This window comes from Arvicola amphibius, chromosome 14, assembly GCF_903992535.2.
Source record: "Arvicola amphibius chromosome 14, mArvAmp1.2, whole genome shotgun sequence".
NCBI classification, from domain to species: Eukaryota; Metazoa; Chordata; class Mammalia; order Rodentia; family Cricetidae; genus Arvicola; species Arvicola amphibius.
Genome location: NC_052060.1, coordinates 44,651,381 through 44,668,542, shown reverse-complemented (window position 1 = coordinate 44,668,542; position 17,162 = coordinate 44,651,381). Strand labels below are relative to the sequence as shown.

The window sequence follows — 17,162 nt, the reverse complement described above, 5'->3', positions numbered from 1 at the left end:
TTTATCCAGTCAACAACATGAACAACCACCAAAAGCCAGGTAGCCCCAGGGCTGTGGAAGAGCTCACTGGGTTCCTGTAAAAATATTAGATTTGAGGAGATTGAGGAAGTGATAATCTTATATGATATACATTAACCTTTTGTGAGGCAGATGGTAAATTCATGGGCAAGTATTAATAGAATTATCCTACAAGTCTAGGAAGATTTGGTTAAGCAGTATTGGAACCTGATACTCAATTACAGTAGAGGCTCTGGAGGAAAGAAGAGGCTAGGACCATTGAATAATGAAGTATGGCTAGAGGTGTTGATTTCCCAAGACCAACTTCTGGGAGAGGCAGATTATGTTGATGTATGAAGACATTCTGTGGATTCCAGAGAGAAAAGAATACCAGATGTCACAAGAGACATTGTCCCCAGTAGGAAAGATGACAGAGGTAAAACAAATCAGAAGGAAGGCTGGGTACCCTCCAGCTCCCCATCTGAGGTGTGGTAGCTCTCACTTGGGGTTGAAAACAGAATCATAGAAAATCCAGTTTCTTGCAGAAAGCTTACATGATTACTTTATTGGCAGTGTCTCTAAGGAACAACATTAGCACTGTGATGTGGCTGGTGCCATGATTCAATAAGGTGCAGGAGTCAGGAGTAGGAAGGCATCAATATGGTCTCAGAATGTCAGGACAGTCCGGATACTGAAATATGAAATATTAAGATGTTGGTTCACATTTCCAGAACTCACAGTGCCCAGAGAGTAAATAAAGTATGCGTTATGAGTCTAGGTGAAAACCATCCATAATGGTCATTTCATACTGGCTATTTGCCATACACTTTGCAGAAGCTTTTCAGGCATTGTCTCATTTAAACTTCATCCTAAGCAGCGGCACTATAAGGTTGATTATCGTATTTTCTCCATTTTAGAGACTGTGAAAACTGAGGCTTAGCCTTATAAAATGCCTGCGTTGTACATGTGCGTGCAGAGCCTGAATCATCACAGAAGTCCCATTTTTGCTCTTTTCCCGTTTCTCCTTCATTTTTATTGGTTATTTCCCCTACTGGAAAAAAGAATCTCTTTTCCCCACCCAACCCATAAAAAGAATCTTAAAGCTCACCTCTTTCCAGAGCGAAGCAGCTCAAATGCTTCATTTATTTTCTCAAATGGTAAAACGTGGGTAATTAACGGCTCCAGTGGAAACTTGTTAGCCATAAAATCAGCCACAAGCTTGGGGACAGAATCTTTACTCTTATAGCCTGAAAGGAGAGAGCAGCACCGTGAGATCCAGCCAGGGGACAGGCAGGAGAATTAGACAAGAGATCTTCCAAAGAAACCAAGTTCCTAACAGTGCACAGGCTGCCACCTGAGCGGCAGATGTGGGACTCAAACATCCTCTGCATGGCGTTAATGTCTTAGGACATGCACCCTGATGACAGGGTCCCTGGCTGATGACAGCGGCTCAGTAGATCTTCCCTAGAAATCATAGTGCAGATGTTTATAGCCAAAGGAAGGGAGTGTAGGCAAACATTACTGCCTTGGGATTTCTGTGTCGTGTGAGGCATTTTTGGGCCATAGAGAAAAACGTAGAAGGAGCCAGGAAAGCCCTGGCTTGTTTGTGGGGACACAAAGCAGCCTGTCTTGGGATTTCCTACATTAGTTCTTGCTATAGAGAGAACAGTGATTTTCATGTTGCCTTCTAAGAACTTTTCTGTTACAAAAGAGAAGAAATTCCAAAAAAAAGTTAGGAATTGATCCTCAAAGCTGAGAAGATGGTTCAGGCAATAAAGTTCTTTTTGGTTTGTTTTTTTTTCTGACATTACATTTTTATTGATTATCTGGGAATTTCACACAATGGCCCTGATCACACTCACTTCCCAGTCCTCAGTCCCCAGGTCGACCCTGTAAGCCTGTGACTTCTCCCAAGGAAAAAAATGTACCAAGTCCAATTTGTGTTGCCTATGTTCTCACTGGTGCATGGCCAATCTCCCAAAGGCCAGCTTCTTAAAGAAAACTGAGTCCTTCCTCAGCACCACCCCACTAGAAGTCACTAACTCTGGAGAGCAACACTTGAGCATTCCTGTCACAGCATTTAGGTATTCTATTCAATGGCATCCTGTCTGGACTGTTTCTTTTAGGGTTAGGGGTGCATGTAGGGGAGAGGTTGTCATTGAAGCTGAGTTGATCTTCAGAATAAAAAACAAAACAAATAAACAAAACCAAGTAACATTAAACAGTGGATTCAGTGCTGGGGGAGCCTGTAACTCTAGGTCTGCAGAAAGGAAGTTGGGAGATTCCTGGGATTGGCTGGCCAGGAAGTCTAGCCTGACCATGAGCTGTAGGGAACTGTGACCCCAGTGTCAATGAACAAGGCTGATTGCTCCTGCATAGCTACATCAAATGTTCTCTTACTCCACACACATCCACACGTCCCCCTTGGCACACAAGAACACATACAGAACTTGATCCTCATCTGTGAATACATACCACCAAATATTGCTCCTTTCCAGGTACGTCCCAGCAACAGCAACAAGGGGTTCACAGAGAGGCTTTGGGAATGAGGAGGCACCCCAACAACAACACTTACACCACATGCTGCATGGCTGCTTAACAGGGAAGACATCTGGAATATAAATAATATTTAAAGTGGATATTTTTGTGGTCTACTCATGATATACAGTTTCATGTCATATGAAGGTATGTGCAGAGAAATTTTTTTGAGAGAAAGAGTGAATGAATGAATTTATGCTCAATTCCTCCTTATCCACTAATAAAGAAGCAAGTCTCTTTGTGAGCCTGTGCAGTCTGTGTCCTCCAAGGAGAATATTGTTTCCTCATCACGTGACTCTTAAGCTGCCTATGCATAGGTTCACTCACTGTCATGGTCCATTAATTATAGTTTTGAAGTTTGCACTCTAAGGGAGAATTTTGATGTTGAAGATGTAATGATGACAGCATCTAAAGTTGTCTCTTATCCATTTGTCAACCTCCCTTTTTAATTAGACCCTACTGCGGGGCTGAGATCAAGACCTGGCATGTTTTCAGTGGCTGTGCATCCAATGTGTGCTTTGGTTTTACATTATTTTGTTATCTGTAGACATCAGGAAGTTTTCACCTTTCAATTGGTTATTTTAGAAAATATTATATAGTAAAAAATGATTTACAATCCTCAAAGATCCATGGTACCCCGTCTTTTGATTTAAAAACTTGACTTTTAGAAAACCAGATATCCCCAGAACACGTGGGTATCAGACTTTTGGATCTTCAAATCCACTGACAATCCAGGCTCAGATGAGCAAACAGGGAGACCATCTAGTGAATCAGAGAAGAGCAATGGCTTTGGGGAAGCCAGAACCCTGAACATGAAGGACTCCCCACCCACAGAGGTGATGATAGCCTCTCTTGACATCTAGTCTCATTTCCAGGCTGAGAAGAATGTCACTCTCAGGGCTCCATTCCCATTCTCTATTATCAACTCTGCCAAGGCTTTCTGGAGGACCTCAGTAATGGTGATTCTTTAGGTTTCTGGGGATGCTTCTCTAGAACGCCAGAGGTCTTAGGTTGGCTGATATGTAATAGGAAAAATGTTCTTTAGCCATGCATGTTGTATTCAACTATATGAATCATGTGTATTTCAAAACTACAAGCACTGTAAGCTTGGCAATAGCCTTTCTTATCATTATCCCCAGCTGACCTTAATTGAGTGCTTACCACACAGCAGCTGGCTCCATGCTAAGTATTTTACATTCACTATGTAATGTATATCATAAACAACCCCACAAAACGCATATCTCTTAAATTTAGGAGGTATGGCAGAATCTGTGAATGCTATTTTAAAAAGTTTTTACTCCAACATGTAGATCTGGGTGTTTTTGTTGCCCAGCATGATGCTGTCTCTGAGATGAAAACATGGTGATCCATTAAAGCAGCCACTCCTGTACATGTTTGATGCGAATGAAATAATACTTGGCCCCATATTACTCATTATTCCTTTTGGCGTCTTGATGAGACTTGAAAATGCTTTTCAGAATAGTTAATTTCAAATATTATATAATATTAAGAATGTGGATGAAAATCTATTCATCCATTTAGGTCCAGAAATTGTTTTTAAATTCTCTTGATGAACTGATTTTTAGAAAAAAAAAACAAAAAAAATCTCAATGAAAAGCTTTCCTGTATTAATGGAGGGTTATTCCTTGAGCCAAATTTGTAGAACTTAAAATACAAAAGGTTTGTCAGAACACTGAATTAATCAATATGAGTAGGAAACAGAAGATGGAAAATTATGACTCAAAAATAGTTTTCTGCATGAGATTTCTATTTTGCTGTCTGGAGCACAGTATGGATGGCAGAAGGACAGATCTCAAGGCATGCCACAGTACCTACCATGGTGTCAATGCGACCGATTACTTCAAAGGAGAAGTCCACCCCTCCATCGGTCATCTCCTGGATTACTTCGTGGATGGGTTTGCTGTAGTCTAGAGGGTTGATGCACTCAGTTGCACCCAATTCTTTGGCCTTTGCAAACTTGTCTTTGTTGATGTCCACAGCGATGATCCTGGCTGCTCCAGCTGTTTTACAGCCAATGATGACAGACAGACCGACACCTCCAAGGCCAAACACAGCACAGGTGGAGCCTGGGGTCACCTATGTTTGCAGAAAATACAAAAGATGGACCAAAGAGTGATCACTAGGAAGTGCTCCATGATGCACAAGGCACCTTGCTTTGTCCTCTGTCATGGCCACTCAGACATCATTCCACCTGCTTCCAAAACTTCTTTTGGCTATAGCTGCCAAAATTTGGTTCCCAAAATTTGCTCTATATTAAATTTATCTGAGGAGTTATCTTTTTTTTTTTTGTTAATCTCAGGATCCAGTAACAGCCTCTACCAGTGAATTGGAATCTCTGCAGGTGGAACCCCATTCTAATCCAATTGGAATCCCCTGTGAGACCAGCTATACTGGCTGATCTTTGAACTCGACATAAAAATCACTTTAATATTCAATGGTCACACAATAACATCTTCCCCATACACACAACACATTTGTAGAAGTGAAACAAATGATCATGGTTACTCCAGGAGACTGCAGGGTAGTCCAACCACCCTTCCATCATTAACTCCTTGGTTCACCATCGTTCAGTAGGCACAACCAGGGTAACTGGAGCAGAAGTCATCTGGGAAGCACTGACAAGTCATCCCTGGCTTAACAGAAAAGTGGAAAGGAAACTTTAAGAAAATACAGCAAGAGACCAATGTTGTCTTTGTGAGACTTTAAGCCTGACTTTTTTTAAAAAGAAATCAATGAAAAATACTGAAACAATAGCTGATCTGTATTTTAATAATAATGATTGAAATCCTTGTTCACAAGTACACGTGGCTTGTGAAGCTCACTCAGTCCTCCTGTTGAAACAAAGGGTAACTACATTTAGTGCTAAAAACACAGAAAAATACAGAATGTATCTATTTCCATAAACATTTACTTTCTCATAACTCAGGGACAGCATCATTTTCAGCTATAATAAAGACATGAATTTTCTTCAGCATTCAAATTCCTTCTGGGCTCGTTTTTCTATCAATATTTTAATCAACAACATCAACCTATAAAAATGATGTGGAAGAATCCTAGAGTCATAGACTGATGTTTTAAAGGATCTACTAACAAACTTTCTCAGGATATACTAGGTTACACACTGTTGAGGTTAGCTAAAGGAGCACTGTCTAATGCGATGTGCACACACTAAAAGAAAGAAACTGTAGGAAAGGTAGACCTCTAACACGACCGAGGTTTAAATTTTTTGGGAAAAAGTTGCTGTTAAGGTTTGTTCTCAATCCCCATAACAAAAGGAGACAATCCCAGCCCGCACCTGGCCTTATAAAAGCTCACGTTCATCGTGATGCTCTTTCAAAGAACACCATGCAGCTCAGAGGGGCTGCACTGGTTCATTGCCATTAAGTCCTGGTTCATCACTAAGCCTGGGTTTTCTTTTCAGGAAATTTCCACCATGAAGGCAGGTTGTCTGTCGGTAGCAGAGTTGGTCTTTATTTTAAAAACACTGGTGACAGCATATTTGCTGTGCAGATGGCTTACTTTAGAGATAACAGTGATGACGTCTCCACTTTAAAATCTTCCATTGGTCCCAAATGGCCAAACGTTCCAGTTTCTGACTCTTGAAAACATGTTTTATTGCTCAAGTGTATCTTGGGACTGGGACATAACAGAGCTTTGCAGACAGCAGCAAATCCAAGGTGTTACAGCTGCGGATCTGCATAAGTTTCAAATAATTTCTGTGAGAGGCCAGTTTCTTTGGGAACTAGGCAGAACTGGATGCATACTATTATAGAGCTTTTCTTTGAGTGTGTGGAGGGAATTCTCAATGGAGTTGGACAATCCTATATCTTTTCTACAAAAACTCTCTCTGACGCCTGTGAGTAATTTCTTTCATTTGGTCCCAACACTATGCACGTAGCTTGGTCCATGGGCCACTGTCCATCCTACCTTGGCGACTTTGACAGCAGAGCCATAGCCAGTTGAGAACCCACAGCCAATGAGGCAGACTTTGTCCAGGGGTGAAGCCCCATCGATTTTAGCCACTGCCATCTCATCTACCACAGTGTACTGGGAGAAGGTGCTGGTGCACATGAAGTTGTAGATTGACTTCCCCTTGCAGGTGAATCTGCTGGTGCCATCAAGCAAAGTCCCCTGAGTCTGTGCTAAACTGGCCAGTGAAAAACAGCAAATATAGGACATGAAACAAGGGGAAACAAGTGTGCAATCTAATTGCTCAAGAAGACAATAAGAAACCAGTGTGTAACCTAATTGTGCAAGAAGACAATAAGAAATCTACCTCTTTACACATAAGTTGCCCTCCGGGTGCTTGCAGATTCTGCAATTTCCACATTGGGGACAGAAGAGCGGGATGACTTTATCACCTGGAAGGGGAACAAGAAAAATGGCTTAAATGTCTACCTAGAAATAATAAGTGAGGAATATGAAGACTACATGTAGAGATATGTGTCCTTGAAAGGCTCCTAGGAAATAGAGCCTAACTGCACTATGTAATGCTTGGGTCATTGCTGTTCATCCAGGTTGCTATGTGCCTGAAGTTTTCTGAAACAAAAGGGAAATGTAAAAACAACTACATCTACTGATGAGCAGCTAACTTTCAATGTGTGCCTCAGTTGCTCTTGGGTGCTTTCCACGTATTAGGCCTAGTCAACCCTTAGATATACTCACTGCTAAGTATAAATATATACTTTAGTTGCCATAAGTTGCTAACTTCCCATGAGATGTTGGACAACTCTGAAATTTTTTATAATAGTTAAAATGAAACTAAAATAAGACCAAAGACAATATAGGAAATATTTCATAATAAAAATAAGACAAACTAAACTTGATCATAAGATAAAGTTCAAATGGGAATTTTGATAGCTAGTTTTTTACTTCTTAAAAAGATTTGTCCTGTTTTTATGTGCATCCGAGTATCCATGTGTGTGTGTTCTAGTGTGTGTGTGTGTTTGTGTATGTGCTCTTGTGTGTGGTGCCCTTGAAGGCCAGCAGAGGGCGCAGGGTCCCGAGCACTGGAGTTACAGGCTGTCAACTGTCTAATGGATGACCTCACCACCAAGTCCTTTCTCCATCACCCAGGTTTTGGTTTTTCAAAGTGATTGTGCTTCTCTTCTTATGAAACGAATGCTTTAAGAATAATCTTAGTTGTTTTTGAGGACGCAGACTGAAATGTGACAGAGAAGGGACGACTTGCTCTGGACATCCCAGTCCTTAACAATGAGTTAGAGATTTCCCCTGAGAAAGAAAAGGCAACTTTTTTTTAAGATAATTGTTTATGAACTATCAAATTTTTCTGCTATAGACAAAGCATCCTGAGAAGTAAAGGTATTGTTTTACAGTTAGCATTTTTTTTTCAAATAAAGGAAACAGCATAGCTTAACTCCAGCCAGACGAGTTCTTTTCTTATTTTCTGGTTATTTGGAATTCAAGAGAGGTCTGACTCTACTGGCTAAAGTGATCTTTTTGGAGATAAACATAAGTTTGTTTTTAAATCACATGTGTTACCTATGTTATTGTACAAATCAATGACCTGATCACTATGCTTCACAGATAAAATGAATGTGTGATGACATCACAGAAAATTTATTTTAACCAACCTTTACATCCAAAAACAGAGTTAAAGTAAAAACATGAATAAAGCAAAAAGCAATGTGCAAACCACCACCTTCAGCCCAACTAGTGATAATACAATGGTGTTTGTGTTTGGAGGCCTTTGGCTATATATTTCCCTCTGTGGTCTCCTCTTATATTGTATTATGTTTCTATATAGAAGAAGGAGGGACACATAGGAGAAGAGGAAGCCATCATGTGCATGCAATGTGGTTAAACCTACGGCATCCTACAGGAGAGGCATCCTGAAGCCAGGCAAGCAGTCGGGTCTCTGAACTCATCACAGAGCAGCTTCCCTACACCTAGGCACTCAGAACCTGGACCTGCAGCTCTTGCCTTTGCCCTGTTTGTAGGTCTGTTTGGATCCTGAAAAATCCCCGATGCTCAGTGACACTGAAGTAGAAGTTAGCAGACTGTGAACTCTGAAGGTCACATTGGAGACTCTAACTTGGAGCCTGACATATTTTTGATAATAAACCGATATAAAAAGATAAAAGACTTGATTGGATGCCACAGGACTGAGGCATGCAGGGAGAAAGGGGTGGAATCACTGTGACTTTGTGCAGGATTTTAAGTCTCCTTCTGCCTGGGCTCCTCTTTTGGGATGGATGTGCTTGGATCAATCAGAGAGAAAGCACAAACCCTGAGGGTAAAGAATTCTGTACCTGGTTTGACAGAAGTCACCTCTTCTCCAACGCTCTCCACGATACCAGCTCCCTCGTGGCCTAGAACTGCAGGAAGTGGCGTATGATGGTTTCCGGCAACCACATGATCATCTGAGCGGCAGACCCCTGTGGCCACCATCTACAGGTTAGAGATAGAGTTTGCTGAGCCGTGATAGCGATTGAGAAGGTTTAGCACATCTATTCTGAAACTGTGCTTCTGAGGAGCCTGCTAATAATTCCTATTACTTGGAATTCGATTTAGGTCCAAATTTTCCCGTGCTTTTGTATCTTTTCTTAGTTAAACAGCTTAAGGATCAAGGATCATCCTTTGAATTAAGGGACCCTAAAAATGTAGTTTATACAACATACAAAAAATGTATACATTGTTATGGAGTTAGAGCTAGGAAATGAGCACCAAGAAATTACCTAATATTACCTAATTACCTAATATTAGTTGCTTTTGGGCACAAGATGTTTAGCACTTTACAAATATATAAATATAAAAAAGTTTTCAGGGATTATGTTAAACTTCGAACTTCAAGCAATTGATGTCAACAGCTAGGCTCAGCATCAGGCTCATTCATTGTAGGGGTGAGCATATGATATGGGATGTTAATGGACATTTGGACACATCTATGGAGTATTTTCTGAGTTTTTAAATTCTAATATTTTAGACAGTAGAAAGGGACTTTACCTTAATGCGAACTTCATGGGCCTTGGGGGGTGCGACTTCTATGTCCTCGATGGAGAAGGGCTTCTTGGTCTCCCATAGCACAGCTGCTTTGCACTTGATCACCTGGAAGATGAGGTGTCACTGCAGCTCCAAGGGGATCACCGCAACTGTGTCTCTCTATTTCCCATGCCCAGCGTCTGTCCCCAGGTCTGCATCCATTGTTACATAGAAATGGACACTTCTCATTTACAAGGAGTGAAAACACCCTTAAAAACGGGTGACACCATAGTAGAAGGTCAGGAAAGGAAAGGGCATACACCGGATGTTCTTTCAGGCCATGCTTGCACTACATTTTTTCTTAAGTCACTGGTACTGTTCTGAAAAAGGATGTTTGACTGAAATCATTGGATTGATGTGGGATTATCTTCCATTTGCTGTGAGTATGCTTTATTACCATTGGTTAATAAAGAAGTTGCCTTAGCCTATGTCAGGGCAGAATATAGCCAGGCTAGAAGAGATATATAGAGAGAGTAGGTAGAGTCAGGGAGATGCCGTGTAGCTGCCGAAGATAAAAGATGGCCAACAGAACCCTAATGCTAGGCCACAGACTACCACAGTCATTTCTATTAATACATAGGTTAATAGAAATGGATAATTTAAGATATAAGAGCTAACTTGGAATATACTTGTGCCATTCGCCAAACAATGTTGTAATCAATAAAGTTTCCATGTGGTTATTCAGGTCTGGGCGGCCAGGAAACGAACCAACACCCTCTGTTTACATTGGATATATGTTTAATTCTAAATTATAATTATCAATATATTTTCAAAGCACTACTTTGTCCATTCTAGGTAGATTCTCTGTCACAGAGAACTCCCAGACTTTGGATTTCTGAGACAATATTCTAATGAGCTTCCCAGTCTGCCTTTGAACTAGGAACCTTTCTGTCTTGGCCTTCCTAGCACTGAGATTTCAGGGAGGGTCTATCATACCTGGCTACATTGTTATTTTGCTGTTGTAGGCAGTATAAACTCAAGCCGATGATCACCATAGCGCTGTTACTGACCCTACACCTAAAAGCCTGGATTCCCTAGTCCCTCAATTATTGTTTGGTTGATAGGATTGGGTTTCCATTTATGCTGCATGAATTCTGTCTTTCTTTTAACTTTCTCAGTCATTCTTTATCCTAACTACTTTTCCTTGAAATGTGATATGCCATCCTAATCATGACCAGAGGTGAAAGAAAATAAAGTGAATTGGAACAAAACTACTGGCCACTGCCCCTTCTGTGCCGATTCTCCACCCATCTTTTCTATACAGAATCGTGCCACACCGTGGATGCAGAAGTCTCCAACCCCTGTTCTCACTGTGAGCTGTTGGACCTTTGACCCACCCCTAAAATAGCCCCTGTGCCAACAGAAACACAGGCGATATAATTAGGCAGTTGGATAACACAAATCAGTTAAATTATGCTGAATGACTGCTTGCATGATTCGGTACCACACACAGACTGAAGAAGGAAGATGACTTTGTGGTAAACGTAGTACCATATGTATGTATTCTTACTGTTTATAAGTGATTCAGTTTTTCTTAGAATTAATTTTATATAAAAGGTGGGTGGTTTTTTTTTAAGAGAGAAGAGACAGTTCTATAGAAATTCTAGAGATTTTATGAGTTGTGCAAGAATGGACTCCTCCAGATGACAGCATGCATGGGAATGTAATCTTCCTGTGGATGATCCTAAAGCACTGAAATCAATCTACCTCTTGTCAGAAATTTTGTTAAAGGTTAATGGGACAGTTTTATTATGTTCCAGAGTCAAATTCCTCTTATGAAACGTTTATCAGACTTTTCTGTTTTCATAAGAAAGCTATGATCACAAAAAAATAGCAGGCTATGCAACTGTGATTTGAGTAAAGACCTCTCCGATAAAGATCTCTTTAAACCTTTCTGTTTACAAGGTAGTCACCGTTGGCTCAGAATGAATTCCCTGTGCTGCAGAGTTAGTGAGGAGGTGAGGACGTCCCCAGATCCAGAGTCTGTGCTCTTGTTAAAGATATTTAGCAGCAGCCGGGCTGCACTGTGGTCCAGTGCACACCCTGTGCTATAGCACACACTACATACTGCCTTTCAGTGCATGTCATTCTAAGTTAGAAGTCAGCATCTTTAGACAAGTTAATGAGAATATATTCCCAACAGCAAGATCTTTTTCTTACTTTTCCGGCTGTGCTCATGTTGTCTGTCCTCGCTGCTGGCAGATTGATGGGTCCCTTAGACTTTTCCTTCTTGGAGTGCACTGGGCCAAGGTTGCACAATATTGTTATCTGGAGTGTCAGCTGACGCCACACGTGATCTGGCCTTTTTATGATCTGGCCTTTATGACATGCCCATCAGTTTATTCTCACTGCACGTTAAGTGGAGGCACTGTCCTGTCTAGGAAACTTTGTTCTGAGGACGTGATATAAGGGACATTCTGCTTTCATTAGGTTCCACACTTTCTTTTTCATCTATCTCCCCTCTCCCAGTTCTCTCTTCCTCTGTCTCAGCTGCATTTTCCCCTTTCTCAGACAGGTTAGAGGTCTGCTTTCCTTTGCCTAGGAAAAGCTGTAACTACATGGAGCATAGTAAGAAGTACAGGGGACAAAGCGGGGCAGATGGGGTGGACAGACAGAGCTTCAGGGGAGGAAAGGTTGGTGTCCATTCCTCTTCAAAGCAGAGACGCACTCTCAGCTACAGAAAAGGTGTGAGACCACTGGTATTCCTGTAGACTGAGATGTCTTGAGGGTGGACAGCCACACTGTCTTGCAAGGTGCCATAAGCTGGTAATCAGTACTGCCAGGACCTTAACACACAGCTCCCTGATTAAGAGACACATGCTCTCTGTACTGCCAAGAGGGCATGGGGCAGTCCAAAGTTCATTCAGCTCTTTACTCACAAAGGTAGGCTCCATATTTTGTAAAGCCTAAGGGGGGGGGGAAGCTATACAGATGGCCCGAAGCTCAGAAGGTATTCTTTTCAATTTCAGACTTTTGTAGGCCAAAGATTTTGGCAAAGTAACTGTGGTTAATATTTACTTGAAAGTAATTTAGGAAAGAAAAGGTAATGCATTTAGACTTTGTGAGTGTGTGTGTAAAGAATCAAGTAGCCTTCAACTGCTGCCAGCAGCAAAAAATCTACTTCCTGGGTTAATGTTCTTTATCAAGTTGAACCCAACACCAGACATTGAGAATTTGCATAACATTTTACTTTGACACTGAAGCCAAAGCTGCTGAGAGAGTGGCTGTGATCTTTCTTTCCCAAGCTTAGAATGCATCACCAATGTGGATACTGATTTTGATGTAAAGAACATGAAGAGAGTGTTGGCAATATTTGTCTCCAAATGTCGCTGTTCAGGGTCTTAGAGATAATGTTATAGATGTTAAAAAGCAGAGGCAGGCAGGGATCCTCTGCAGGGTGCTGAGTACCAGCTAAGAAGATTGACATGTGAAGCGGAATTCTGTAGATCATGCAGCAAAGGCTTATGAATACCATCCTCCTTAAGGTTGTGCAGAAACAAAAACTCAATAGAATACGGTTACTATGCTGTAGATGACAGAGACTCCACAGACTTAGCAATACAGAATCAGAACATTGTAAAATATAGACATATTTTGAAAATCATTATATAAGAATTAATGGTAAATTTTCATATCATAGTGCTATTTCTGTTAACTATCATATTATATTAAAATTGCAGCCAAAGTTTTTATTTTCAATTTTTGAGAAAGGGTTTCTCTGATGCTTTGTAGCTTGTCCTGGAGCTAGCTCTTGTAGACCAGGCTGGCCTCAAACTCACAGAGATCTATCTGCTTCTGCCTCCCGAGTTCTGGAATTAAAGGCGTGCGCCACCACTGCCCAGCTCACAACCAAAGTTTACGAGGAAGCTGTTTTACTCAGCTACTCAGTTCCTGGGTGAACAGTGTGTTGTGCAGAGAGGCCATGCCTGGGACTGTAGCTTACAGTGTTTTCCCAAGGGTTCTTCCAGGACTTTCAAAGTTTTCAGTCTCAGATTAAGACCTTGGGCCCACTTTGAATTGATTTTTGTGTAGAGAAAATGAGGACGGTAGTTTGATTCTGCATATGACTTTATGGTTCTCCTCAAAACATCTCTTGGAGACTGGTTTTTCATTTTGTTTTGTTTTCCAGTGTGTGGTTTCAGCGCCTTTGTTAAAATTAAGTTCAGTATATCCAAGTAACTGTATAAAAAAAAAAAGAAGAAACAACAACAACAACAAAACCCCCCACAGATCTCCCCTCATGAGGGTTTCCTGTTGCAATCTCTCTGCAGCAGTCCCCACAAGCTCCACAGGTATCTGTTACCAAGCACTACCACAGTTAGCTCCTCACCACTGGCCAGCTCTGCCTTCAGGCCTTCAGGCAACTCTGTGCTCTTACTTCTTTCCTAGTGCAAAGCTGCTCTTACACATTCTCCTGTGTCTGCCTTTCAGATGGATGGCTCTCTGGCTCCTGGGATCCTTTACACTGTGGTTTGTGTGCTTCCCATGAACCCCCTCCTCAGGCTGCTATCCCACTAGGTTAGCCACCTAGACACCGGCTCAGGCAACTGTCACATACTCTCAGCTCACAGCTAAGTATATTCAGCAGTGCCTGTCCTTTGTGCTGTGGACCGCCTGTGTTCTCAGCCCAGACCCTGCTACACGATGACAGCCAGCCTTACATTTCTATGTCATTGTCAGCAGATTTGGTGAGACAACTTGGAATTCTAAAAGGGCTAAATTAGCTAGAGAGAGAGAGAGAAAAAAAGAATTTTTTCCCAAGTTAAAAAATGTGAAACAATATTACCATGAAGGGACTCTGTATGATTCCACAAAGGATGATTTGGAAATAGAACAATTAGATGAGGGGATAATTAACTTACCTGGGATTCATGTGATGTCTATTATAATCATTATCAGTTTGGAAAATCTTGTTTCATCCCTGAAAAAAAATCGGTTGATATAAGAGCCAAATGTGAGGAATTGACTGATGAGATTCAGGCTGTAGAAAAAGTTACAACTGACAAGTTCCAAGCCTTAGAAAAACTCATTAAAACAGATAATAGAGATATTCAGTTAGAGACAGAGGACTTTAAAGAAGAACCAACCCACCATTACATTATGAAATTAGAGAAAAACATCCTAAGGTTATCAAATAACCAGCTTTAATTTATCCAGTCACCAACATGAACAACCACCATTATGGCAGGTATCCTCAAGGCTATGGAAGATCTTACTGAATTCCTGTGGAAAAGGTTAGATTTGAGGAGATGTAAAAAAAATGATAGTCTCATATGGTATGCATTCACCCTTTGTGAAGCAGATGTTAAATTCATGGGCAACTAATAACAGAATTATCCCACAAGGTTGGGAAGACTTGGTTGCTACTGTATTGGAGCCTGATCCACAATTACAATGGAGGACCTGGTGGAAAGATGAGGCTAGGCCCATTGAACAACAAAGCAGGCCTAGAGGTATTGAAATATCCCAAGACTAACTTCTGTGAGAGGGTGATTGTGTTGGTGTACAAAGACAGTCTATATATGAAGAGCACACCTTGGCTCTGCTTGAGCCATCCAGCAGCTTTGGATGCTTGAGACAGAGTTGAAGAAGTCAGAAAGAGAACTGAGTCATTTACTAAATTTATGCAGGGCCCCAAAGAAACCTTTACTGGTTTTATTACAAATGTTTACTTCAGCTATAAATAGATTGATAACAATTCAAGAAGCTAGACAAATACTGACTGAATCTTTGGCTTTTGGAAAGGCTAATTTACAATTTAAAAAAAGGGTAATCAGCACCCACAGAGTAATGGATCTGAGATATCGTCGGTGTCAACGCTCATAACCATGATGGTATTCGGATAGCAGTGGTGATTTCCAAAGGCTTGAAGAAAACTCAAAATATCATATGTTTTTATTGGTGTTTTGGATTTTAGCCAATCTGACAGGTATAAGATGATATCTCAAAGTTGTTTTGATTTGCATTTCCCTGATAGCTAGGGAGGTTGAGCATGACCTTAAGTATCTTTTGGCCATTTGAACTTCTTCTGTTGAGAATTCTCTGTTCAGTTCAGCGCCCCATTTTTTAATTGGGTTAATTAGCATTTTACAGTCTAGTCTCTTGAGTTCCTTATATATTTTAGAGATCAGACCTTTGTCAGTTGCAGGGTTGGTGAAGATCTTTTCCCAGTCAGTAGGCTGCCTTTGTGTCTTAGTGACAATGTCCTTTGCTTTACAGAAGCTGCTCAGCTTCAGGAGGTCCCATTTATTCAATGTTGCCCTTAATGTCTGTGCAGCTGGGGTTATGCGTAGGAAACGGTCCCCTGTGCCCATTTGTTGTAGAGTACTTCCCACTTTCTCCTCTATCAAGCTCAGTGTGTTCAGATTAATATTGAGGTCTTTAATCCATTTGGACTTGAGTTTTGTGCATGGTGATAGATATGGATCTACTTTCGTTCTTCTACAGGTTGACATCCAGTTATGCCAGCACCATTTGTTGAAGATGCCCTCTTTCTTCCATTGTGTACTTTTGGCTCCTTTATCAAAAATCAGGTGTTCATAGGTTTGTGGTTTAAGATCCGGGTCTTCTATACAATTCCATTGGTCAACTTCTCTGTTTTTATGCCAATACCAAGCTGTTTTCAATACTGTAGCTCTGTAATAGAATTTGAAGTCAGGGATGGTAATGCCTCCAGAAATACCTTTATTGTATAAGAATTTTTTGGCTATCCTGGGTTTCTTGTTTTTCCATATAAAGTTGATTATTGTCCTCTCAATTTGCTGGAGAGGCTGTGGGGTAAGGGGTACACTCATCCATTGCTGGTGGGAATGCACACTTGTGTAACCACGTTGGAAAGCAGTGTGGCGGTTTCTCAGGAAATTCGGGATCAACCTACCCCAGGACCCAGCAATTCCACTATTGGGAATCTACCCAAGAGATGCCCAATCATACTACAAAAGCATTTGCTCATCTATGTTCATAGCAGCATTATTTGTAATAGCCAGATCCTGGAAACAACCTAGATGCCCTTCAGTGGAAGAACGGATGAAGAAACTGTGGAATATATACATGCTAGAATACTACTCAGCGGTAAAAAACAATGACATCTTGAATTTTGCATGCAAATGGATGGAAATAGAAAACACTATTCTGAGTGAGGTAACCCAGACCCAAAAAGATGAACATGGGATGTACTCACTCATAATCGGTTTCTAGCCATAATTAAAGGACATCGAGCCTATAATTTGGGATCCTTGAGAAGATAATAAGAAGGTGAACCCCCCAAAAAAGATATAGTAATCCTCCTGGATATTGGAAGTAGACACGATCGCCAGGCAAAAATTGGGATCTTGAGGGTGGGGCGAGACAGGGCCAAGGGAAGATGGGGAGAGAAAAGCGTGAAGGGGAGAATGGGGAGAGCTCGGAGGAATGGGATGCTTGGCATACAGGAAGGGTGGATATGGGAGCAGGGAAGCATATATCTTAATTTAGGGAGCCACCTGAGGGTTGTCAAGAGACTTGACCCTAGAGGGGTTCCCAGGTTTCCAGGGAGACGCCCCCAGTTAGTTCCTTGGGCAGCTGAGGAGAGGGAGCCTGAAAAAGCCAGTTCCTATAGCCATAGT

General features: G+C 41.2%; 1 protein-coding gene and 1 long non-coding RNA gene across 3 annotated transcripts; one reads left to right on the top strand and one right to left on the bottom strand.

Annotated features, from left to right (window-relative positions):
• Window positions 1-532: 532 nt before the first annotated feature.
• LOC119801410 (alcohol dehydrogenase 1-like) lies at window positions 533-11,831 on the bottom strand. 2 transcript variants are annotated; one of them, XM_038311994.1, is made up of 9 exons: window positions 11,719-11,831; window positions 9,523-9,624; window positions 8,829-8,967; window positions 6,833-6,917; window positions 6,484-6,703; window positions 4,372-4,632; window positions 2,473-2,608; window positions 1,106-1,244; window positions 533-688 (listed from the first exon to the last, which is right to left on the bottom strand). In XM_038311994.1, exons 1-9 carry the CDS (start codon window positions 11,734-11,736, stop codon window positions 664-666), a joined length of 1,125 nt encoding a protein of 374 aa, XP_038167922.1. In that variant the 5' UTR covers window positions 11,737-11,831; the 3' UTR covers window positions 533-663. The 2 variants fall into 2 exon arrangements, with proteins under 2 accessions (XP_038167922.1, XP_038167923.1); XM_038311995.1 differs by having other exon boundaries at window positions 6,484-6,661.
• LOC119801411 lies at window positions 11,075-16,051 on the top strand. Its single transcript, XR_005283185.1, has 3 exons — window positions 11,075-11,516; window positions 13,990-14,076; window positions 16,006-16,051. It is a non-coding gene; the product is annotated as an uncharacterized LOC119801411 (long non-coding RNA).
• The last annotated feature ends 1,111 nt before the right edge of the window (window positions 16,052-17,162 follow it).